The sequence below is a fragment of the Miniopterus natalensis genome, chromosome 18 (genome assembly GCF_054644295.1).
Source record: "Miniopterus natalensis isolate mMinNat1 chromosome 18, mMinNat1.hap1, whole genome shotgun sequence".
Classification (NCBI taxonomy): Eukaryota; Metazoa; Chordata; class Mammalia; order Chiroptera; family Miniopteridae; genus Miniopterus; species Miniopterus natalensis.
The window spans coordinates 21,873,700-21,900,546 of record NC_142098.1 but is presented as its reverse complement, the minus strand read 5'-3'; the positions used below and the strand labels follow the sequence as shown (position 1 = coordinate 21,900,546).

The 26,847-nt window shown below is 43.8% G+C and overlaps 1 protein-coding gene across 1 annotated transcript in view; it reads right to left on the bottom strand.

Annotated features, from left to right (window-relative positions):
- Positions 1-1,990: 1,990 nt before the first annotated feature.
- The window catches only part of ADAMTS18 (ADAM metallopeptidase with thrombospondin type 1 motif 18), a 114,147-nt gene continuing 89,290 nt past the window's right edge, over positions 1,991-26,847 (bottom strand). The window contains exons 15-21 of the mRNA XM_087827240.1: positions 17,565-17,700; positions 15,143-15,269; positions 11,927-12,131; positions 10,473-10,658; positions 8,433-8,645; positions 6,056-6,203; positions 1,991-3,877 (exon numbers count right to left, since the gene is read on the bottom strand). Coding sequence (XP_087683366.1) covers positions 3,762-3,877; positions 6,056-6,203; positions 8,433-8,645; positions 10,473-10,658; positions 11,927-12,131; positions 15,143-15,269; positions 17,565-17,700 — 1,131 coding nt within the window. The 3' untranslated portion in view covers positions 1,991-3,761. The remainder of the gene's footprint in view (positions 3,878-6,055; positions 6,204-8,432; positions 8,646-10,472; positions 10,659-11,926; positions 12,132-15,142; positions 15,270-17,564; positions 17,701-26,847) is intronic.

Below are 26,847 nucleotides of genomic sequence, written 5' to 3'. Positions count from 1 at the left end.
TTGCAGGGGATTACGGAGTACTCAATTCTGGTGAAATAAATTCGCTACGACTCAATGGGGGCAGGGCCCACCCCTCAGAATTAGAATTTGTCAGTGAAGCTCTAGGTCTTTGATTTTGTTTCCTTTTGAGATTGTTTCCTTTGAGGATGATGTCACAGCTCTGGGCTTTATCTCCAATTACCGCCCATTGCCTTTCCATTAAGCCCTGATCTGAGGCAGACCAGCCAAAGGAACACAGGCACAGTTTCTTTCTGCTTTCTGGTTTCCTATTCTTTCATCTTTTAAAAATATTTTATTTTTCAATTATAGTTGACATACAATATTATATTAGTTTTACGTGCACAACAGAGTGATAACATTTATGTAACTTACCGATCACCCCAGTAAGTCTAGTGCCCACCTGACCCCATATGTCATTCTTAGTTTTACTGACCACATTCCCTGTGCTGAACTTTAATCTCTGTGACTATTTAACTGCCAGTTTACACTCCTTAACCCCTTCACCTTATTCATCCATTCTTCCACCCCCTCTCCCATCTGGCAACTATCAACTTTTTCTCTATCTATGAGCTTGTTTCTGTTTTGTGTGTTCATTTATTTAGTTTTTTAGATTCCACATATAAGTGAGATCATATGGTATTTGTCTTTCTGAGACTTATTTCACTTAGTGTAATATCCGCTAGGCTCATCCATTATTCTAAATGGTAAGACAGGATTCTTTTTTATGGCTGAGTAATATTCCATTGGACTGCTTCTTTATCCATTTGTCTGTCGGTGGACACTTAGGTAGCTTCCATATCTTGGCTATTGTAAATAATGCTGCAGTGAATATATAGGGGTGCACATATCTTTTCAAGTTGGTGCTTTGGGTTTCTTCCGATACCTAGAAGTGGAATTTCTGGATCATAGTTCTACTTTTAATTTTTGAGAACCTTCATACTGTTTTCCAGAGTGGCTGCACCAGTTTGCAACCCCACCAACAGTGCAGGAGGGTTCCCTTTTCTCCACATGCTTGTTTTTCATTGACTTATTGATAGCTATTCTGACAGGTGTGAGGTGAGATCTAATTGAGGTTTCAATTTGCATTGCTCTGAGTCATGATGTTGAGCATCTTTTCATATGTCTCTTGGCCACCTGTATGTCCTCCTTGGGGCAGTGTCTATTTAGGTCCTTTGTCCATTTTTAGATCAAATGGTTTTTTTATGGTGTTGTTTTTAAATATATTTTGGATGTTAACCCCTTATCAGATGCACCTCCTCCCATTTAGTAGGTTGTCTTTGTACAATGAAGGGAACCATCAAAAGAATGAAAAAACTTTTTAGTGTGATGTTGTCCCATCTGCTTATTATTTATTTGCCTGATGAGAAATACCCAAAAAATATTGCTAAGAGTGATGTCAAAGAATTTGCTGCCTATATTTTCTTCCAGTTTTATGGTTTGGGGTTTACATTTAAGTCATGGTAATCCATTTTGAGTTTACTTTTGTATATGGTGTGAGAGAGTGGTCTTTTTTTTTTTCCATACATCTGTCTAGTTTTCTCAACACTATTTATTGAAGAGAATGTCTTTACTCCATTGTATAATCTTGCCCCCTTTGTCACAGATTGACCATATAGGCATGGGTTTAGTTTTGGGCTTATTTAGTTTTTTTTCTCTCTCTTTTTTGCAAAACAATTTTATCGGAATGACTTTCAACTAGGAAAAAAATAAAATAAAACCAACTACATTTATGGTAAGTTTATCTAACTAACTTGGATGATTTCCATAAATATTTACATGACCATTAGAGTAGAAAAAAATTTAGTATCCTCCTAAGGTGGCAAATATCATCTATTTCACCCCATTGTTTGATAGTTTCTGATTTTCTCAGACACAGAAAAAATCATCTCTAAATATTTCTCAACTTTTCATTGAAAAATTAACATTTATACAGTTAAATCACCTTGAAAATAGCTGACTTCTCACTAATTTATTCAAGAACGTAACAAGCTTCAAAGATAAACAGAACACTTTATTATAAAACTTATAAAATAATTAAATATTACACATATTACACATATATTTTGACTTTTCTCTATAACCCATGGTTCTATTCAACACTTTTCCTCAGAATTAATATCACTCAGAGAAGCAAGTGAGAATAACAATAGGCTATTAATTAATAAATTAATTTTTCCATAAAATAAAATGATAATTATATAAAGAAACAAATAACTTGTAAATTTTCAGAGGGTGGTGATGTAGAACTCTTTTTTTCTGATAAAATGACCACTACTCTAGGCCAAGAGAGTTGAGAGAATATGCTAATCATTTCTCTGATTTGAGAATGCATGATTTTAATTAGAATGGGAACAAAGGATGCTCTAAATTTAATAAACCACTGTCTAGTTGGTTGTGCTGAGCTAGCAAATCCCTGTTTGAACTGCGACCGTTTAAAGCAGTAAAACTGGGTTACATTCATCAAAAAACTGAGGAATGGAGGAGAATGATATAAATACGTCTTTTATAACCACATCTCAAAAAAATTACAGAAGGACCCAGTCTTGTAAGTTACTTTGGTTTTGGCAAAATAGTATGGTGTTTTTGCAATTGAGAACAATTTTAAGCTCATTAGTGCCAACCAACAGCTGGCTTTTGAAGACTGAAAATATCATCTGAAAGACTGTAAAATACTCTTATTCATTGACTGGTTTTGTCATATTATGATTTATTAATATTAACATAGCAGGAAGACAGATGAATTTCTCTATTGCCACTATTACTTTTTTCTTGTTAACTAAATCCTCGGGCAGATTTGAACATGTCAGTTGGTAGGGAAAAAACCCACAAGTGGCCTTTAATTTTCCAAGCAGCTCTGGTAATAAGTAGGGAGCATTACAAATAATGGTCTCCTCTCCTTCAACACTGCTATTTCGCTATTTAACTCCTCCTACATTTTTACCAGAAATGAACATTTCACCAATTCTGATTCCCAAAGAGCAGACTCGAGGATCCTGTCTAGCACCAAAAAGTTACGAGGTTGATATAATGTGTAGGGCATCACTATTTACCTTTCTTATGAGCTTTTTTTCAGAGCGTGCATTTCAATTAAGTGGAGATCTTAAATAGCCCATGTTGCCCTGTTTTTAGAATATTCCTTGGAATACTTTTCAAGTTGTGAATTTTAGTCTTGGAGACTATAGGCAGAATATACTTTAAACAAAATAATAAAAACAACACACACACACTAAATAAACATAGCACGAAGCTTGCTAGTCCAGCAGCAAGCACTGTCATGAGCACCATTTGGCTTCTTGAGTAACTCCTGGTTTGGGGTGTCCAGTTGCAGTCGAACTGTGAGCTCCAAGTAAACGTTCCATCCGTGTTCAATTCCTCCAGCTCTGTCTGTGACCCGAAGTCTTGAAGGTCCTTTTTAACCAGATGTCTTTGGGACATATCCCCCTTTGAATTTAAAAGGGTGCTATGACAGAGTTGACCAGATTCTCACTTTGACAAAATTAAGACGCTATCAGTGTGATTCATCACTTCTTTCATGGAGCAGTGCAAATCAACATGGTTTTTATTTTTTGTTTGTGAGTCAGATTTGTCGTCGCTTCCCATTTTCAAGTGCTTCAGAGTACCATGTGCTTTGGGGAACTGAAAAACAGGCCTCTGTTCTTCAGAGCTGGCCCCTCGACACCGCAAACCTCTTGTGAGCTGCTGCAGTCCTCGGCCTTTGACCTGAAAGGTGAGACCCTGGCCCTCAGGGGCTGGGGAGGGCGTCAGCTCTTCCTTGTGCATGCCTTACAGCACTGTTTGCCGTAAAATTTGTGGTTGCAGACTCCGTGTTGAGGGACTAGATTACACCAGTTGAAGAAATCTACACAGGATGGATCCTCTAAAATGAGAAAACGTATTTAGCATGTTAGGAAAAGGCTCAGTCTCTTTTCTTACGGGGAAGGCCTGCAGCTCAAAGGCCTTGGATTGACCTGGCTGTGCTTCTGAGTGGTTCTTCTTATCCATTAGGGCTTGGTAGGAGGGTGGGGGGAACAGGATTGAGACACTAAAAGGGACTATTGGTAAAATTTAAACAAGTGGGGGTAAAATTTAAACAAGTGGGGGAAAAGTGGATGTTAAGAAAAAAAGTCATATCTGGCTAGAGATTATCTGATTCTCCCCAAATAGCCTGGGAGGTAGCATTTTGCACCCAAGGGAAGTCCCTAGAACAGCACATTCAGAATCGCCTAAGGATCTTGTGAAACCACTGGTTCTGACTTAGAGGGTCTATGCTGCGTGCTGGGGTTCTATATTTCTAACAAGCATGCAGGCAATGCTGCTGCTGGTCCATGCAAGTTACTTTGGGGAACAAGGAGCCTAATTATGGGGAGCTGGGACACCTGGTTTGGAGGCCCAGCTGCAACACTGTAGGTTTAAATAAATCCCATAGCCAATCTGCAACTAAGTGGGTTTAAGTCAACACCAGTCCTTTCTAACTTTTGTTTAAATAGGAGAACGGATGTGATTATTGACTAGAAGCAGGACATTGTACACCAGGGCTTCCTCCCCAGAAGGGCCTCATGAGATACAGAATGCAAATGATACTGTAAGTAAGATGTTATTTATGTAAACATACATACATGTCTGAGGAGTTAGGGCCAGTCATTTTATGGGATTCTCAAGGAGTTTTGACTTCAATAATATTTAGGGTCTACCCTCGACATGGATATTCTCATTCAAGGCCGGGATAGTTTTCCCCCTCTATGCAAGCCTTAAGTTGCCTTTACCTTCAGCTCACCTAAAACCACACACATGTGGCTCTCCACTCTGCCTCTGGTCACAGCATGCAAAGCTCACAACTTGCAGCCTTTCTATGATTCAGCACTGCCTAAAATTCCCTTTTACACACACATTCCACCTAATAGTGACCCCAGTGATCCTTGGAAAAAATTAAGCCAGTTTCTGTAATGCTTCTGCCCCAAACTCTCCCATCAGCTCTCAGAGTAAAAGGTAGTTCTTGCATTGGGGGACAGAGCTCCAGGATCTGGTTCCCTCAGTCATGAGTAGTTGCGTCTGGAGCCATCTGACTGAAGGGTGGAAATTTGAAATCGCTGATAGTGAAGAAAGATGGTCTGGGAAAATGTGACCATTTGCTCAAAATGTGTGTAGTTTCCCCCCATAAGCTTTCTGCTGAGAAAGGCTGCAGGTTTGTAGAATTCCAGCATTGCCAAGAGGTGACCTGACTGAGCAACTGCTATATCACTAGCATTTTGGTCTTGTGCAAGCCTCAGATAAGATAGGGGAGAGAGCAGAGGAAGAGACGTGATGCTAGAGCCTGGAGCTAAGGCTCTCTAAGAAGTAGATAAACAACACTGTAGACAGAGATGGGAAGTGAGGACTTGCCACAGTCTGATGAGCTTAAGCCAAGAGACTAGAGAGTCTTGGAAAAAGCTGTGATTACATGAAAACTCAGCAGGTACATGATTCTTTAGCCCAAGGAAATCTGGTTAGGCTGAAAAATATTTCGTGATGTTTGAAATAAGCTGGGATAGTTCATTGAAAGGATTTCCCATGAGCACTCACTGCACTTCGTTTGAACTAAGAAAGCATTCCAGCTGTAGTCCTAGGACAATACATAGTCACTGTAATGGACTGTAATGTATCTGTCTTCTCAGTTAAAATGTGAGCTCCTCGAGGGCAATTCTTGTTCACTCTTGCAAGCCCCCTGATTACTATAACCTCTGGCACACGTATTTCCTTTTTCATGTGTTTGTTCAATTAAACTTTAGTTTAGAAAAATGGGCTCACAAGATTACCATTTCTCCCTTTCGAAGTAAGTTAATAACTAAAAAGCCTCATCATAGAACAAAATGTTCCCTGCACAGAGATCATGTTGAAGGGGAACTGCCTGGATTTGATTTGTCCCCTGTGTGCCTCCAAGGAGTGCTGCTCACATAGACTTTGATGCGAATGGCACCCCCTAGAGGCGTGGAATATACAAGCTGCACAACCAAATATGACGGGGTTTTGAAATCTCTTAAGACTAGTAAAATTGACAGGAGTGTCTGGTCCTTTTTACCTCTCTTTTCAGGAGCTGGGCAAAAGTTAGTATTACAGGCTCGTATCACTGGAGGTTTCTGCCGGAGCAGACAACTTGAGGAAGGCCGGCCCTGCTGAACACAGTGGACAGATCGGGTCTGGATCCCTCCTCCACAGGTCACCGTGCACTACAGAAGAGGGACAAGAGGGAGGAGTCAGAAACACTCAGCTGGACGGTATCCGTTTAATGTCAGTGATATCGAAGAAAGAATCTCCATGGCATTTCCAAGGTGCCTGTTGATAACATGAATCGTCTAGAGCCAGGTACACGTGCTTGCGGTCCACAGTCTTTCTAACATGTGGGAGCCATCTGACCCGATTAGAAAGGTCTTAGGCTGATATGATCTATCTCACCCAAGAGTGTGTGTCTCCCAGTTAAGTGACTCGTAAACAAGAGAGCTTCCAGAAACACTGAAGCTGCCGTAAGAATGCAGAAACAAATGCAGACACATCTAGGCAATTAATCACAGCAGTTAAAGAATTCTGAGTAATCTCTGCAGATGCCGTCGTGGAGGGGATGGTTCAAAACTAGGACAGCAGGAGAAACGGTGCTCAGACAGCCCTGTCATGCCAGCCAAGTTCCTGGCTAGCATGGTGGGTAGGGTGCTTCCCAGGAGTCAGTGCTATTGCTGTGCAATTGGAATTATTTTTAAAAATAGATGACTAACAAGGACTGTTAGCGTTCTTTAATTTTCATGTGTCTGAGAAACATTTTCTTATTAAGTAATATGTTATCAGGGGAAAAGACAGCTCTTTAAATTGATTTTTTGTTTTTTATAATTCACTGTATTATCATTTTTATTTTGTTGCAGACAGGTGAAGACTTCATCTTGGACAACCATTACTATATAGACTGGTATTTGGGATGAAAAAATATGTTCGGGTGGAAAGAACATGTATGATTGTCATCACATCATCTAAACCAGGAGTTGGCAAACTTTTAGGCATTATGGGCCATTTGTTGCAATGGTTCAACTTTGCCTTTGTAGGACAAACAGGCAGGGGTCAAGGAAGCAGATTTGGCATGCTGGTGGCTCTTTACTGACCTAAATAATCTTATAAGAATCAATTTCCAAATCTGTAAAATAATACAAATTTTAAAAAGCAATCCATAGCAATAGGTATTGCACCTAGTACATAGGTAACCACATAGGTCTAGTGCCTAGCCAATTAAAGATATCAAAATCATGTCAACTTCCTTTTCTCCATGTTTTACTTCTCAGATCCTCCCAAACACACACAGTTGACTCTTGAACATGGGTTAGGGGTGTTGACGCTGTATGCAGTTGGAAATCCCCATATAATTTTGACTCCTCCAAAACTTAACTAGTAATAGCCAATTGCTGACCAGAAGCCTTACCAATAACATAGTAGATTAACACATACTTTGTGTTATTTGTATTCTTATGATAAAGTCAGCTAGAAAAAAAAATGTTATGAGGAATATCGTAAAGAGAAAATATACCTAGTGTTTATTGAAAAAAATCTGCATATAAGTGGACCTGCTCAATTCAAACCCATGTTGTTCAAGGGTCAACTGCAGACATACTTGTACCCACACGCACCCCTATGTTTCAGGGTGAGGCGTGGGCAGCACCCCTCGAGCCAGTGAGTTCTTTGGAGAGCTGTGCCCAGCCTGTTGGTTGGAATGCTGCAGGGGCCCAAACAGACCTTTGAGTTCCTGAGGACATGCTGCTCTCTCAGGCTTAGCATCACGTACTCCTACCAATGAGAACCAAACCAATGTGACCAAAATGTCATCTAACATCTGCTGAGCTGAAAGAGCTGCGGGTCCTTGGCTGAAATGCCTGACTCTGAGCTTTGCCCGCGTCATCCACAAAGTAGGATCAAGAATACCCACCAATAAGACCATTGAAGGGATGCAGTGAGAGAACAGCAAATGCATGTAAGGTATTTACAGCACCGTGCACAGCAATGGTTTGACAAACGTTAGCCATTTATATTATTCGGAAACACAAAATAAGTACCAAACAAGTCAAGACTGTGCGCAGCATTTCTAGAATGTAGAAGATGCTAGTGGTGGATTTAACAGCAACCGCAAACACTAGCACTATGTCACGAGCCAGGTACTAAGTGCTTGATATCTTATTTACTCATGAAAACAACAACAAACCTTGCAAGATGTTATCCTCTCAATTTTTTGAGATGTGAAAATGGCGGCTCACAGATTATACATAACCAGCGCGGGCCCCACGGGGGGTAAAGCTGGCCCAAGAACGTGAGCCCTTTGTTCCTGACGTGTGGACAGGTCTCGAACAGCGGCCTGTGGTGGACTGCCTCTTTGCCTCTTACTTTGACCGCGCTTAAATGCAAGCCTTGTAAGTGTGCGCGCTCACCTGTTGCCATGGCGATGAATACCATCCAGCCGCCACATTGTACACCGGACGGGCTGGACAGGCCCCTCGGTTGCAGGTTTCTTCCAAGTCCAGGTTTGGTTTCTTAATATTGCGGCACCTTCGCTCTGGGAAAGTTATCAGCTTTCCCTGGAAGGCCTTCTCGCTGCACTTCATTTCCCTCTTCCTCACACCCAAACCACAGGTCACGGAGCACTAGGAGCCAAGAAAGCAGGCGTCAGTGTGCAGAGCTCCAGCCGAGTCTGCTGAGCAGATGTGTTCCCGCTCAGGCCGCGCGGTCCACGTGGAATTAGGGGGACTGGGTGACGGCAGGTCAGCCACACGCACGCAAGGATCCCACGGACATGGCACCAAGTCCCTCGTGTTACAGGTGAGAAAAGCAGCCACGGGGCTCATCAGCGCCATAAAACAAAACCAGGCCCTGCCCCTTTGGAGGTCAGTGAGGCAAAGTCCAGACAAAGACAAGATGGCAGAGGATGGGATCAGGGTCTCTGGGAGGCGTTTATTTGTATGTCCAGGTCTACCTGATGCCTAAAAAGCTGGGAGTCTGTGCCAGGGAGGCAGGACACAAAGATGACTTAGGGCTGTTCTCACTCAGGAGCCTCTATTTTATTTCTCCTGCTGCTCTCGCTGAGAGAGAACCTGGTGTCGTGTTATGACAGGAAAGAGAGAGAAAGAAGGGTGGAGACTGATGAAATCAGTATGAGAAGACTTGTTTCTGTTTTAAACATTATTTTGGGATAAAGGGCAGGGCCTTGATGAGCTGAATCAATAAGAATGGGTGTCAGTGTAACAATCATAAGCAGTAAAGGATGGCGCTGAGCCTCCTATTTACAGCAGCCCTATGAGGCAGGGCAAGTGTCGGCTCCATTGTACAGACGAGCAAACTGAGGCTGAGCCGTGGTACGTGCTAAGCCCGAGCCCACAGTAAATCCTGAAAGCTGCCTTCCAATGGGGTAAGCTTGATTCCAACCCAAGCATTTAGCCAGTAGGACTTTAAATGCCTCTTAAAGAAACAGCGAGGAAAAGAGAGATGGATATATTGCCCTATCCTTGTCACTCAGGCAGGGTAAAAGGGCCTCGGCGGAAAAGAGCCGGTTGAGATAGATAGAAACCCCTCCTGTGTTGAGCCCCACTATTGACTTTCATTTCTCAGCATCTGTCTTCCTCCGCAGGCTGAATCCGAGAGCAGAGACCTCGTCTCACAGCTCGCCGGAGCCCACTTCTGGCTTGGCTCCTGCCCTCGTGTTTCCCACGCCAGCAATCTCGGGGGCATCTTCGCCTTGCCCACGTATCCTGAAGGTACCAAATGGCCTCCCTCGGATCCCTCAGAGGTATCCCTTCTCCCCATCGCTGAAGCGCTTTCCCCTTTGGTCTTAATGACCCCGGCGCCCAGGCAAACACCTATCCTGCCTCTGCCCGTTTTGCATCGATTCCCCTTTTCTCTGAAATGAAAACCTGCTTGTTCCACTTCGTCAACATCTTAATTGGCTCCCCAATGTTTAAAGGATATATTTTTAGTCTGTTCCCCGAGGCCCTCATGCTCTGTCCCCGATGTCGTTTCCGGCTCCCCACACCCGGGTCCCTTCTTATGGAGTGTGGATAGTCTCTCCCTGTGAGGGGCAACCTTCCCCCAAGCCCACCTCCGCCTGATTCCTCCTCGTCCTCCAGGCTCTCACTCCCTGGAAAGTCCCTTCTGACAAGGATCCCTCCTGACGTCGGGTTAGGCAGTTCTCAAGCTGAGCCATGGGGTGACAGACCCCATGCCAGCTCTCTGCGTCCCTTGCCCATGTTCCATCCCAGTGCTCTATGGAGCCTGGGACCTCCGCTGCCTGATCAGCGCGAGGGGTGCTTTATCAATATTTGACGAAGAAATCAGGTGGGACGAACAAATAATTAGAAGGTACCTGGTATATGTGTGTCGAACAGGAAGAAGCTTTGAGCATCCGGATGCTGGTGGGTAAGCTGAGCGTTAAAAACACACCCAAGACCCAGCCCCCAGCAGTGCATTCGAACTCCTACCTCGCTCCATGAAGAGACGACCCACTGCAGCCGGCTGTTCTTGGGGCACCGTCCCAGGACGCAGCCCTCCTGCGAGTCCGGCCTCGGGCTGCTGGAGCACAGGCTCTCGGGGAGGCCCTCTGCCGCGGAGGGGCTTTTGCACAGGACTGCCCGTTTCCTCACCCCTCGCCCGCAGGTCTTGGAACACTTGAGATGAAAGCAAAACGCCATTGGCGTGCTAGTTTCAAACGACTTTCAAGTTCTCAGATATACTTGGTTTTTGTAGTCAAGAAACAAAAATAAAATACTCTCAAAATCTTTCCGTGTGAAATCTGGGGTAAACTCCATAAATGAAGGCTCCTTTTCATGAAGAACCCCCCCATTTCCTCTATCCATGCACACCACACACACTTGGCTAAAACAGGCCTTTGAATTCTCCCTTTTGTAAATTATAACTCCTAATCGCGAAGAAAGGGAGCAGACTCAGCCCCACGCACTACTTAGATTTACCCTCTGCGATAAATGAACGTTTGCCCTCATTTTAAAAGTGCACCTAACCATGCTCAAAGACGTTCTCTCCCCCCAACATCAGAAAACATTTTCCATAATGTCCTATCATTAAGAACACAAAACCTTTTTCTGACCTCTGTTGGGGACATGCTAGTGCATTGCTGCATTTACCCTCCACAATACAATGTGCCCTAAAGGGAAGCATGGCAGAAATGTGCTCAGGGGCTGCTACCTGGCTTCCTACTTCAGGCGGTAAAACCTGAATTTTTTTTTATTGCCTGAAATGGGCTCACCATCTGTGGTTTAGCAGAGGTTGGGCGATTATGCAGCAGAGTTCTCACCCTGGGCACAATTGGGGGAGCTGTCCAGTCCATTGTAGGATGTTTATCTCACCAGTAGTACCCCCGTTGTGACGATGGAAAATGTCCCCTGACATTGCCAAATGCCCCGCCCCAGTTGAGAACCTCTGAGCCGTGAATGACAGGTGGTTCTACGTTTCTTGCACCTTTACAACCTTGTACCTTTCACTGGGAGTTTGTGACAACAGCAAACTTTAGGCCCAGCTCCTCTCTGTAGTCCTTTAACCCCGCCTCTGTCATGGAAGCAAGAGTTAAGTACCTTTTTAGGCCTCAGTTTTCGTATTTCTTTTTTCCATTTGCTTTGGAGAATTCAGTAGCCAGTTTCATCTGCCAGTCCTCTGACTCTTGAATCCTATCTAGCTGGGCTCACTAGTCTAGCCTGTCCCCCACATTCTAAATTCTGGACTTCTAAGGGTCCCAAACTGCAGGTTGCATAAGAATTACTAAAAACGTTCATTAAAAGGCCCATCGCATTAACTCAGTGTGGTTCTCTTGAAGGTGTAAACAGCTGAGAGCCTCTTGGGAAGCAAAGATACCACCTATATTTTTGTCACCTTCGTTTTCCATGGGGAACAAGACCAAAGACTCGACGTCTGTCCCAGTTACCTGAGACCAGGGCCCGAGGCTCCACTCGGGAGGGCAGGCGTGGCTGTTGCAGACTTGAACTTGAGTGGGCGTGCTCACTGGGCAGAGGGAGTGCAACACTGCCGCCTCCTTCTGGAAGGGCTTCTTCTGCACACACTGGATTTTCCGGCTCTGCTGGCCCCCCGCACACGGCCTGCTGCACACGCTCCACTCGCCTGGCTTCCAACTGCCAGTGAAAAGCAAAAATTACTTCCAACGAAGCTGAGACTTTGGCTCATCACTTCCAAAGCAGAGGATTAACCACCTGATGAAAGCCTTAGGCCAATTTTAGAACCAGTAAGGGCAATTCACGCTAACTCTTCTTCTACAGAATTTGAAGCCCACATAAGTATGGTCCAGTTAGAAGGAGTCACTTAGTCACCACACAGTGCTGGGGAAAAACGCATTCCTGCCCTCTGCAGGGGAAGAAGCGTGTGCCATTTGGAAATCTGAGCAATCCAGCCATTCGGCCAAATTTCTTGGGATCCTAACTCTGTGCCAGGGACTCTCCTAGGCATTAGGGTTGGAAAAAGGAATGATGCAATGTTCTTTCCATTAAGGAGCCTACAGCACAGCGAAGAGGCAGATATGGGAACAGAGACAATGCTTTCTGATAATTGCCACAATATTAGTTGATATATAAACTACAATGCTGATTAATGGAAGTGATCAATGAGAGGGGTGTGTGTGTGTGTGTTCGTACCCGTGTGCACATGCAGGAGAGAGGGGTGCATTCAGAGGTCTCACGGAAGAAATTTCTAAGTAGGCAACTCTCCCAACTATTTTCTGCTTAGTCTTAAAACTTACTGATGGGTCTTTATTCAAAAATTGCCAGACCAGCCTTTTCACAGCCGTCTGAGGCTTGGTTTATATTTGAACGGTAATCAACAGAAACTATTAATCCTTTTCAACAACTACTTTTGATTAATTGAAAGTCTATGATTTGAAGGCCTAGCATTAAAAAGATCTATCAGATAGGACATTTAATACATTTGAGTCACAGCAGCGATGTCTAAAACTCGGCTTGTTCTACCTGTGTTCTAAGAATCATTTTAAGAACTATAACATCACAAATACGTTCTTGTTACATCCTTGCATTTCTCTCACCTTTCCTAGTCCTATAAATTTTATCTCTAGCTTCCCCACAAGCCTCACGTGGGAAATGAAAGACCTTTAGCCTGGAGAGTTTACCACATGGGGTCTAGGATTATGTGTATTCTAAAACATTACATAGTCCATATTATCTTATTAATTAAAGGAAGATTGCATCAAATAAAAATTCCTTATGTTTGCACAATTATTTGTATCTTATACTAAGATGTAAAGAAGACATATGTTACAACATTAGTAGCTTCAACATCTGTCTATAAAGATGGCATTTTAATGTCTACCAAATTCAAGTTTCTTTCCTTTATGTGGCAGAGATGATGATTTTATAAAAGTGCTAGAAGAAGCATAACACACATAGACTTTCTGCATGACCTGTGTGGTTCCCCACATCTGGACCCCAGGCTGACTTCCCACCTATCCTCCTACCCTATGAACCCTGACCTCAGACCCCGGACCCCTAATGAAGTCCATTCTTCCTTTACTGCTTTCTTATGTAACTTTTGTAACAGCATGTATCTCACTGCATCTTATTAATTCTTTACACTCCCATCTCGTCCATTTGGCTGGGGGTTCATTGATGGCAAGAACTACAAGTCATTCATCTCCATACCCCAGTCCTTGCTCGGGGCTGGCGTACAGTAAGTACACACATGACACGACTGCTATGTGGGGAAAGAGTGGAGTTACTGCAGATTAATTTCTTTTTCCTTCTAGCTCTAACAGTCGGAATCTGAACTTTATTTCTAGTATATCCCTAAGGACGAATAGTCCCTGAGAGTCTCCATGATTACACCAGAAAATAATGAGAAATAAATAATGGGGTGAAGAAAGAAGGCAACGAGATCCTGCCCGTGTCACTGCTCCAACTTGGCTACTTTTCAAGAGCCAGTGAACCTGTTACTGCACAGAGTATCGTTTCTACATGGAGCCATTGGGGAAGTCCTAGGAGTTCGACAGGACCGAGGCTCTCCCCCTTTTCTTGGATGTGTATGTGCATGGAGTCCCTTTCGTTGGCTGGCTGAGCTAACTAATGATGGGAAGGCACCTTACAGTAAGAAAGCAGCAGCTTGTATTCAAGCCTACAATTCCTACAGGTACATAAACACACACACCTCCCACCCACAGGAGAGAGGACTCCACAGGGTTCAATAATACTGTCTGGTAATTGCATCTTAGAACCAGGTATTTCTTAGCAAAAGGGAAAAATCCATAAAAGCCCCAAGTTTGTTTCTTTTTTTGTGTTTAGGATACAGCTGGTTCCAGATTCTAAGAGAAAAACTGGGCTGACTGTTGGGCACATGGGATTGGTAGAGAGCTAAAGCCCCAAACAATGATGACAAATACATGTTATGTGTATAAAAAGATTGTGTAAAATCATTGCATTACCACAAAGCGAACACTACTTATTAAGATGACCCGAAACATTGGTGAACACAACCTTGCTTTGGAAGAAACTCTGTTGATTCTATATAAATACATTTGGCAGAAGATAAATCACACAAGAAAAGACTCCATTTGGTTGGGAAGATGACTTAAAATTATTGTTCAAACAATAGTGTGGCTAAAATCCATCCAGAAACAAACCCACTGGGCTCCCCATCGGTTACCACCATCAGAAGCGGATGACCGCTTGGTCTCTTACCCCTTTCCTTTTACTGTGTCTTGCTACTGTGTAATTTGCATTTGGGGTTTCATGGCCTGCACAATATTATGCTTTTTAAATTCTTAGACAACTATATAAAAGTTAAGCACACAACCACATGTAAATTTTAACTAATATACAAATCTGTGTCAAATATCTTAGTGCAGAGAAGAGGCGTCTCTATGTAAAGTCATAAAAAAAAAACACCACCACCCGTATCCTAAGGTTAGGTTTGCAGAGCCAGAGTTAAATGAATGTCTAAAGCAAATTTATTTTTCAAGTTTTATATTTTAAACTCAACTACCTTCTATTACTTTTTTGGGCATTCTATCTATCTTAAGATCACTTTTGATCAGAAGCATTGAGCTGTGGGCTTTAATTATCTCGTACCAACAATAAAGGCAGAATAAAGAATATAACCAGAAAGACATTTCCAGATGACTTACTAGGCAGGGCAGGAGAAAGCGTTGCATACTTTGGGTTCAGTTGCTGGCTTGGTTCTCGCATTGCAGAATGAGGAATTGACTTGAGTATTTTGATCTCGTAAGCAAATGGCCTTTACACTTACGTAACCTAGTAAGACATCAAAAAGTTACAAAGTAAAAATCACAGATAACCAGCTCAATTTCGCTTCCAAATTTAGCTTCTGATTTGCCAGGGTTCTGATATTTTATCTAAGTTACAGAGTCCATATATTGTGCGAGACCGCCTCCTTTGGGTAAAATCTGCAACTAATTTGAATCCCATTTCCCCCCAAGGTAATAGTTTTCCTATCTTAATTTTAATGTGTAGGTTCTTCATTTTCAAGACTGCTGTGGGTTCCAGAACCACACAGTGAGACACACGACTCTTTGAAAACAGGGCAGCTGGAAGGGAAACACCCCACACACTGTAACTCGCACTGCACACATCAAATGGAAATGCTCTTCAAAGGAAAACCATTGGTGAGCTACGCGTGGAAACTAAGATTCGGCTTTTCCATGAAGCATCTTCTACTTTCATGGTGTATGATGCATATTTAAAAAAAAAAAAAAAAAAAAAAAAGCGGAGCTCACCGAGTATGTACCTATTTGTACCCATTAGCTAGGCCTTTGGGTTTGTCCTAGTGGCAGCCTGCGCCTCGCCTGCCGTGTTCATTTTGTGAGCAGCTGTCTCTGCCAGCTCCCCAAATAGGAATTCTGCCTCCTCTTTGAATTGTTTGTTAATATTTCCACGGTTCTTTTCCTTACAATGAATCTGAGAAGCAATGCGAAGTCACTCCTGCTGTTCCGAGCAGGTTGAAGTAGACCTGCCTTCAGGAGGCACATGACAAAGCCACCCTGGGGTCCCCTGAAGTTGAGAGCTTACTTCCCCAGAACTCATTCATTTGAAGGCTCCTGCCCCGTGCCTCAGGCACCGCATGGCCTGGGAGTCACGCAAGGGGCTGCTAAATGGAGGCAAGTGGGATCCCACAGTGCCCTTCTCCAGCACCCTCCCTGTAAATGGAAAATGGATCGAATCTCTCTCCTTCCCAAGGAACTGTGCTCTCTCTGGAACCTCAGGGAGTTACTGCAAATGATCTCAAAGAACATGTGATGTGTGAAAAACCGCTCGTGCTCCAAAACTAAGCAAAAGAAATGCAAAGGTGCATGTCCACAGCAGTGATGTTCAGCTGCTGCGCTGCAAGAATTTCTAAAACATGCCCTACCTGACTCTTCAGTCAGGGCACTGACCTCGGTTCCCTTAGATTGTCAAATAAAAAAATGACAACAGCCAATACAATACAGCTGTCCAGTGTGAATGAATCAAGATTATAACTTTTTTTTTCTGTCAGATCGGCAAAAAAATGAGATATATTTTTTGGTGTGCCGCAGAATTTTAGTAATTAGTTTATGTGTGCGGTGAGATGAAAAAGGTTGAAAATCACTGGTCTGAGGCATGGTTTCTGTTCTGTAAAAATAACAAACAGAATGGTACATACGGCACGTGTCCGAGGAGGTCAAACACATGTTTTTTATGTTTGTATAATAGAGTAGAATAATATAGACCAAAGTATTTAACATTGGCTGTTGATGACTAAGAGGTTATGGGAAATTATTTTTATTCTTTATAACATATTGCCTTTAAAAATGTTTCTTAATAAAAACATCTTTTAGTATTTTTTGAAAAAGTATTTCCTCCTATTTTGTTAGCACGAGCACCTGAAGATCAGGCCTCAGCTCTGTCTCGGGTTCCCAGGCACCCACTTTACTAAGTGGGATGGCAGAGTTAGGAGACCCAGTCACCAGGCGCTCTGAGCATGAGGAAATGAGTGAACAAACAGGTGATGTTTTTGGATCTCGATAAAATGCCAGCCTTCTGCTTGCCGAGAGCATAACTTGTTTTCTCTTCCCTCCCGAGAGACAGCCGACCTCCCCGCCGAGGCGATGGATGGGCACAGCACCCGCACTGCGGAGCTGCCTGGAGTCCGCCTCGCGTGGGCTCTCGCCTGTCACCACCCTACCTTCTGTAAGTCCCAGGGGGAGGTTTGTAACAACAGAAAAGTCATGGCAGGGAGCAACTAAACTGTAAGCTGAGAAATTTTAAAAACATACAAACACATATAGCTGTTCTTATATTTATAAATAAACAGATTTTGTATCTTTCCCCCTGCAAGTGTCTGATGTATAACTTTTGAGTCCTGGTTGCGGCTGACTTGAATTTCTGAGAATCCGTCCCTTTCCGCATGGGAAATCCTCAGGTAGTACAGTAACATTTGCTCTCTGCGGTGATGGTTCCCATAGAAGACAGTTCTGCTGCTTATTCGAACCACGCAATTGAAAGAGGCCCGCGGTGAAAGAACCTGCTTTAAGGTGGGACGTGGCAGATGGGAGGGAGAGAGCAACCTACCTCCCCCGCAGGAGGCGGAGCACGGGGACTGCACCGTGCCCCAGGCGTGCGTGGGCCGGGCTGGTGGTGGCCCACTCGCGGCCTTGGGAAGCGCGTACCTCCAGGCGATGCCGGGGTTTTGGCCTTGCATCAGGACCTGGGCGGGAGAGACAGGCGGAGATCAGGACAGGGCGGCCTGCAATTCCAGGGAGCTCGCCCAACATGCTCAAGATGTTTGTGCGACATTCGGACCTTAAAGTTGGTTCACATCATGGTTCCCAAGTATGTTTTATGTTGATTTAAAGTTTCCCCGTGACACTTAAAAATGTGTATGCCATATCATCAAAACTTTGACTAAGATAAATGCTGCATAGGGAAACATGACTTGACATTTGCCATAAGCCCGCAGCCCTCAACTCTACGTATGCATTTAATAAAAAATAATTACATTAATAAAACAAAAAAATGTTTACATTATACTGAAGAAGGCTATATTATGAAGTCTTAATCAAAGAGAATGTGTCTGTTAACTACGTACCAGAATGAGCAGCAGATAAGACAAAAAGAAATATGAGAAGTAGGGATTGGTCATATATATATATATATATATATATATATATATATATATATACACACACACACACACACACACACACATATATACATGTATGTATATATACACATATACACACACACACACACATATATATATATATATCTCTCTCTATATATATATGCTTTCTCCAGTGATAGTTCCCATATATATGGATTTAACCTTAAAAGGGCAAGAACTTTGGCTAAATCTGATCCTATAAGACCTGACTACTAAAATAAGAGCAATCATTTACTGGCACATTCTAGGTGCCAGGCACCCTGCTGAACTTTTTTCAAAATATGCATTATTTCAAAATATCCCTCTAACCACTTTATAATGTAGCTGCCTATTTTTTCATTGGGGAAAAAACACACCAACAAAACCTTGTGGAAGTCACATGGGTGACTAGTGAATGAGCTTAAAACAGAACAACTTGGGACCTCCAACAAGGTGTGTCTAAATACTGCCACATATCACTGTGTTTTTGGTGTGGACAAAAACACCAAAATTATTTGCCTCCCTTCCTGATTCTCTCTTTTCTTAACTATTCCTCTCGTCTCTTCTTTCAAGCTCAATGCTTGAATATAAATAGCTGCTCGTCTCCCCTATGAGTCTTGTGGAAAATGCTTTACCACCAGAACTGGGCATTCATGCCCAAGAAGCAAAGCAGATTTCCAGTTAAAAATAGAAACCTCTGGCTCTATCTCTGTCTGGTGGGATCCCATCTCAATTTAAAGTTGGGTGGGTGGCCGCTGTTCAAGGACCTCCATTAACCCAGACCACTCCTTAGGATGCTACAACATGGTTTCCACACTGCTATTAGCTTAAGTGTATCCAGGAATACAATGGCTTACTGGAGAGATTCCATGGCGTGGACATAATTTATTACACAACAAAACAAATCTTGGTGCCTCCCAGAAACAACCAAAATGGGCCTTTGTTCCCCTCACCCCCATCCGAAACCAAAACCAAAACCAAAACCAACAGGTAGTACCATTAAAATAGACAAGTGCCAAATTCTCATTAGTGACCAGTGAAAGCCTTCTTAAAGTCGAGATCCTAGGGGAATTTTAGTCCTGAGGACCTTTTCAGTCTCTGCTTTTCTTATTTTTGCAGCTAAATCATACAACTGTTCTTAGAACCATGTGTTCAATTGTGTTATAGCATTTCATATATTTTGAATACATAGCATGCTCTCCTTATTTGAGATTTTTGCAGTGTTTCTGTAAATGTCTTTGTGTGCTATTAAGTAAATAGACACTTGAGGGTTTTTTCACGATCAAACTGGAATTTTGAGAAAAGTTTTACCTTCAGAAGATAATCTTGATGCTCACTGATTTCTCAACTCAGTTTCTCCTTCAATTAAAGTGGTATCTCAAATGCAACACTGTGGATTGCTACTTTCTTTATGCAATAGGAATGCGGAGATCTTGTAGGGGAGAAAATAATGCAGTGGACCACGTGTACACGTAGTAAAATGCATGAATTGCCTGAGAGTAATAGTGAGCTAAGGCTCATGAGGCAGGATGATATTACAATACAGTGGAGTTGCATCGCACATGCATGTAAGGTAGGCATATTCAAGTGTAAGTGAGATCAAGAAATCCACTCACGTATCTCCCCTTCCTAGGACCACCCATCTCACCCATTCAAACTAGATCCCGACCTCTACTGCCATAGGGGAAAGTGACCCCTAATGGAATGCAAAGAAAATCAAACATTAGTTCTTGCTTTTGGGATTTCAAGGATTTATATTCTGGTGGTTTAATAGTGGCTTAACACATTTTCAAAGGGCATTTAAAATATATTCTACTTCCATCTTTTAGATAGATTGTAGAACTTAAGCCATACATGGCATGTGGTTTTACTGTAAAACATTTTTAAATGTTCCTGTGAACAGCAGGATGAGTTTAAGAAAAACACACAAACAAAAAAGACTGTGAAGATCAAAGTGTCATTGCTACTGAACAAACAAAACCAACCAAGATGTCAGGTGTCCCCAGATCTCCAGGAAAGCCAACCATAAAAAAAGTATAAAAATTATCTTGCTACTAACAAGAGAACTTAGACAATCTCTCCCTGTAGGACCTGCTTCTGCATCTGTACCCACAGACTCCTCCTCTCCTGTTGCCCAGGATGCTCAGTCCTGACTCTGGGTTAGTCCAGGTTGGCCTTCACCTGCTTAAGGACATCACTACTACAGTTGCCCACTCTTTCTTGAGCCTTAATTAAATTTCCCTGTCAATCGGATCATTCCCACAATGCATCCAAATGTGCTAATATATCATCTCTCATCTTAAGAAAAAAATGATCTCCATATATCCCTCCGGCTCTTATCCCATTTTTTCCCTTTATAGCAAAAATTCCTCCAAGAGGTGCCTTTACTCCCAGTCTCCACATCTTTCCTCACTAGTCCATGATTTTCTGCCAGGTGTCCCTCCCCGCCACACCGCTGAAACTGCTCTTTCGAGAACACCTTGTTACATTGGGAGTCCATAGGCCTCGTCTTACTCAACCGATTACCAGCACTGGACACAGTTGATCGCTTCCTGTCTTTGGCCCCAGAACCCCATTTTCTCAGTCTTTTTCCTGACTCACCGACCTGCATTTCTAGTCTCCTTTGCTGAATCCTCCTTACCTCCTAACTATTCAATACCAAAGTGCCCTCCGACCTCTTGACCGCTGCTCTTACTTACCTATACTCGCCTCTCTAGGTGACTGCACCTAGGCCTGCGATTTTTAAATAAAATCTACACGTTGACCACTCTCAGATCTGTGCCACCACACCAGTGCCTTCCAATCGAGCATTCTGCAATGATGATAATACACTATAATCCTGCGTTGCTCCCTATTGCAGCCACAAGCCACATGTGGCTATTGGGCACTAGTACGCTAGTGTCGTTGAAGAACAAAACTTTACATTTAAATCATTTAAAATGTAAATTTAACACGTGTGGGCAGTGGCTACCGTACCGGACAGTAGAGCTGTAGACGAAACCACTTTCTGACTTCCCTATTTATAGTTTCAAGGCCTACTTGGTATCTGTCCCGGCCGGGCGTGGCTCAGCGGTTGAGCGGCGACCTAGGATCCAGGAGATCAGGGTTCGATTCCCGGTCAGGGCACATGGCCGGGTTGCAGGCTCGATCCCCAGTCGGGGGCGTGCAGGAGGCAGCCGATCACTCTCTCATCACTGATGTTTCTATCTATCTCTCTCCCTCTCCTTTCCTCTCTCTGAAATCAATAAAGACATATTAAAAAATAAAAATTAAAAAAAATAAAAGGTACATCAACGTCCAACACTGAATTCTTGATTTCCTCCCCCTGTTCTCCTGAATCTCACAGAATGGCAGCCCAATCCTTCTCATTGTTCGGGCCAAAACTAAAAGTCGGAGGCACCTGGATCTCCTCTCTCTCTCTCTCACACTCCACAGCGAATCAATCAGGAAACGGTGTTACCTTCACTTTCAACAAACCTCAGGTCTGACCATGTCACCTTTTGTCTAGGCTACTGTGGCTGCCCAGATCTAAGGTTCTGTCACCTCTTCCGATTTCCACAGCATGGCACTCACTAGATAGGAGAGGCCTCGTCTGCAGTGGAAGACATGAGGCAGGTACACACAGAAAGGACACAGTGACAGTTACTTACGAGGCCGAAAACAAAGTGCCACACTCCTGCCAAGAAAAACCCACCGTTGCTGTGAAATTGGGGGCGGGGATCACAGGAGTGAAGCTTTGTAGCTGCCATTTAATTCATAAAGCATGCTGGTGGGTGATTTTGGCAAACACACAAACAAACAAACAAAAAACCCCACAAAACAACAAGAGAGAGCTTAAGTTTTCTTTGAGGATTTCTATTCACCTCAATAGGACAAACTTTTATAATGAGTTTCCCATGTGCCTTCTCTCACAGCTTGAACAAAACTATGTAAAGATGGCCTGAAAAATAAAATTATTGAGCAAAAATCAAGAATAGTAGCAAACAAAAAGAGAGACAGCCTCATAGATGGAGAGTAAGCAGACAGCTCTGGTGGGGAGAGGGTGTTGGGGGTGGGGATTGAGCAAAAAAGGAAAGAGAGAGGGAGAGAGAGAGAGAGAAAGCACATGGGCATGGGTAGGAGGCGCGCGGGCCGAGGTGGCAGAGGGCAGAGAGGGGACAAATGGTGATGAAAAAGAAAGTATAGTAGCAAACAGAGTATTTAATCGCAAGAAGGCAACGGATCCATTCTGCACTGTCAAGGAAATAAGGAGTTTACTTTCCCAGCCAGAGCCAGAGAAATAACTCACACAATTTACTGTAATTGTTCACAGGATCATGCGACTTTAAATCACTAACTCACAACACTCGTAGAGCTATCGCTGCATTACTACTATAGTTTTGTAGCCAATGGCATAAAGGATCTGTTGTTTATCGTTTGCTTGTTGAACATATCAATGCATGCAGTGAACGCACAGTGGCTGCGAGGCTCTCCACTTTAAAATTCAAACGGCTCGAGGCCTGACTAACGTCTGCGCAGCTGTAAATTCACGTCGGGAGCTGTATGGGTGATCGTGTACACGAGAAGACAATATTTGTATAAACCGGCAGAATGCCGACTTCAGAATTTATTTAGCAACCCCTCCGACAAGCCCCTTAAAGGTAGCGATTATTGAAACGAATAGATGCGGAGACCAAATTATAAAAGATGAGCATTTGCCGATTGTAACATACTATTCGCTTCTCGGTGGTAATTAAGGTGTATTGAGGGAAAAAGTGACGAAGAACAGGACACGCAGCAGTAATCGTCTCCTCACTTTTTCCTATTTCTCCTATTTCCTTTGGAAGCAGACTGTCCATTTGGCTAATAGAACAGAGATTCTCAAAAAGACTGGACTTTAAAAAATTATGAAGAATTTCAAGTTGGTGACAGCAGAGCATTAAACCAGACACAGGGCCCTTCTGGGCATGAGGTCCCGTGTGACTTTGCAGGTCCCACATCTGTGCAGCCAGCTCTGTCCAACCTTAAGGTGGAGGTTTCCTCACTGCTGCAGTTTGCAGACACAATTTAAAGGCTTCCAAATGCCAAATGGCCCTGTGGTCGAACGACGGCTTCGCCTGTTCTTCCTAGAGGAAGGCTATAGCCCCAATTTGCTGTGTGAGTTTATACTTCAGAATGACCATGACCATCATCTTGACCGCAGACAGTTGGTCCCACCAAGAATTTGGGAAGTGGGAGGACCTGGGGACGGTGCGTGATAACCGCGTAGCTGAGGTTCTAACCGCCTCTGTGAATGCCGAGGAACACATCTGGGACAATACGTAACTTGAAAATAATTCCCATCACTCATATTGATTTTAAAACATTTTCAGCAACCTTGTCAGGAGCAGTCCATAACTTTTCTCAGTACTAGGGGAGAAGACGAATGCCCTGCAGGCCACGGGAATGCCACACCGCCCCTCCCCAACCTCCGTCCCGGCCCCACGTGGCAGGAGCCCTGCTCCCGAGCCACCCCTCGCTGCATGTCAGACCGAAGCCGCTCTGCTCAACGCACAGCCTTGGAAAGACCGCCAGCGATTCAGTCTACTTAACTGGTCTTAGTCCAGAGAATTTTCCAGCCAACTGGCATTGGGTCTCTAATTTACAGCTGGCAAGCAACCTCCTTAAATGCTTCCAGGTCCTCAGTAGAACTGTTTAATGTCTACCTTTAACACACGAACCACCTGACTTCAGACACAACGCTCAGCAGCTTTGACCACAGGGTGCAGAGTTATAAAATTTACAGCCTCTTAAGTTGGAAAACCACAGAGGGGGGGCTGGACTCTACCAACTGCCCTCTGAAGGAGGGGGTTCAGCTTCTGCTCTGGGCACACGGAGCTAAAACAAAGGACACATTGAGTAATCTTGGGTAGACAGCCTTCTTTCTTCTGCCCTCATGTTTAATTTTTAGTATTAAAACTGTAAATGACTTCGACCAGCTTTGTGCTTGTTTCATTATTGAGGCCTTTAAAACAAAAAAGAGGTTATCCCAGTCCTCCCATGGAAATCAGTTAGGCGCAGGCAGGAAAGGCGGGCTTTTTATTTAATGCATGCTAGGAAGCTTGCCCCTTCAGTCACGCATCTGAGTGCTTACAAACTACTACTAGCAGTGCTTATTGTGCGCCAGGCAAAGTACTGCACATGCGTTTTCTCATTTAGAGTTGGTAACATTAGGAGGAAAGGACAGTGCTACTAATATTCCAATACTGTAGATCAATAAACCAATAAACCAATACACGGCATCACGAAGCCAGTTAACAGAAGCACCGGACTAGAGTCTCTAATACTGCCTGACTCCAAAACTCAGCATCTTAACTCCGGGACACTGCCTCCCTAGCTATGAAACAGTGTGTAGGGCTCAAAATTCTAAAATTCTAAAACCTGTATCCGCTGTTGAAAAGATTTTATCTCTAGGATTCAAGGCATACTGTGCCCTGGGCGTTGTGCTACTGGCTTTCAACCCAGAGCAGTTTATTTCTTGAACATGCTAATATCTGACTCAAGCATCCAGGATTTTTAATCTCCTAAATCCATTTCCCCCTGGGCTTATTTAGATCTGTTATTTAGCCACTGTTTGAACAACTGAAACACAACACACGTTATAGATCAGCCCTTCCCGGGAAGTCACGAACTGCACCGTCCTTTACATGCGGACCGATGCTCCGGAAGGGACACGTCCGTGGTGCGGGTTTGTGGCCGCGCACGTTCCTGTCATTGTTGGACGCCCCCGCGACACGACAAGCCAGCCAGCTGTCTTAGCCTTCCCGTTTGCGTCAAGGCTTGAAGAGCACGGCCGGGTGTCATCATTGCTATGAGGTGTGAGTGAGCCAGATTTGACAAGAGACGGCAACACCGACACGCTGACGGGGACTTGCAAACGCATCTGTCAGGCAGCTTCAAAGGTGCGGTGGACACGCCGAGCCCCGACGGCGGCCCTGATTCAACTCCTCAGCATTCCTCAGAGTTCAGCGAGGAGCGAGGCGGTCCCCCCACCCGCCACAGGAGTATGTGCCCGAATTCACCAGAGCCTGCCCTTCTAATAGCAAATGGCACCCTCCCGACAAGTGACGTGGCGTCGCCAGAGCGCCTCCGAATTGTCCCCCGGAGCCCGAGTTTTAGCTCATCTGCTCTGAATTATTCCTCCGTCTTGTCTCTCTGCCCCTTTTGTGCGGTGTCTGCGCTCAGTCCAGGCTGCTTGGCTAATCTGCTTTCCCTTCCAACCCGGCTTATCTAAAGGCTCATCTTCACTCCTTTCAGCTCCCTTCCCCGGGGGGGAATTCAGGCGGCAGGGTCGGGAGGGAGCTCAATGAGAGGGCAGTGCTGCTCACACACTGTCATCTGGCTGATCTATGTGCCCGTCCACCTGGTCCCCGCCACTCCATCATCCCCGTTTGCCGAGGAGTGGAGGAAGTTGTTTATTATAGTAATTTTCTTTAGATGTCTTTTTCTGCCTTGAAACTGGCCTGTCGTTAACCTATTTCTCACTTGCTGTCATTACAAAGGCTGCTGTCCTTTTCAGCCTCAGGATTCTCCCGTGGAACACTATTAATTGGGAAGGGAGTTTCAAAGAGTTAAACGCCCCTTTTGTCACCAGAGAGGAGAAAAAAAATCCTTAAAGGAGAGCTTTTATTTTTAAGACTTTTTTTTTTTTTTTTTAAAAGAATACTGTAAAAACAGATGATCACATTTCAGTCTTAGAATAGCAACCTGTGTTATCATGTCACTCTGAATCACCGCTGATCACACAGAGGTGAAGTTAGTTTATAATGAAACGCTCCTGATGAATTCCCTCACCGGCCCTCCCGCTGCGAGGCCCTTGGATAGAGAAGGTGACTCATGCCGGGTTTTGGGTGTGCGAGAGACAGAAACAGAGAGAGATGGAGCTGGGGGAGAAAGAGAGAGAGAGAGGCGGTGGAAGGAGAGAGCATGTGGGAAAGAAGCTGGACAGGGATATGGGGATGAGAGGGGGGATCAGCTAGCAAAAGGGCCCATCTAGTCCCTGCCAAAGAATGCAGCATCTCTAAGTGGACACCTTCGCTAGTTGTGAAAAAAAGAATGTGTTTTTAATTATTATTGTCAAGGCCCCCTAAAAGTACATATTAAACAGGCCTTTTGCATGGTGCTTAAACAAAAAAAGAGCCAGTGACCTTATATGACTATATCTTATCCCCAAATAGAAAAAAAATTAACTTTTCAGCCACACTCAAAAGCCCGGGACATATATGTCGACTTCAGAGTAAATGATAATTTTTCAACAAGATGTATGTTTCAACTCTGATCTTCAGTTTTCACATTTCTACCACTTCAAAATTTAAGTCCAACACACACATACACACATATTAAGTGTGGGCTGTGGAAGTAACATAGATTTAGTTTTCCTTGGTCTTCCCAAACCCAATAAAATAAACAATGCACTGGTCTATACATGATATCCTACAGACAATTGAAACACAAGCTGCCTTTGAAATCTTTCAGATGACTGACAAGTGCACTAGTTCAATGAGAAATTCCTTAGACTTTATCCAGGCTTATGTTGCGTGGAATGAGTTGAATAAAATATGTGGCGCCTGGCCCGTGTGCCTCAGTTGGCTGAGCATTCATCCCAGGCACCAAAAGGTCGCTGGCTCCATTCTCAGCCAGGGCACATGCCTGAGTTTCGGGCTTGATCCCCAGTAGGGGGCGTGCAGGAGGCAG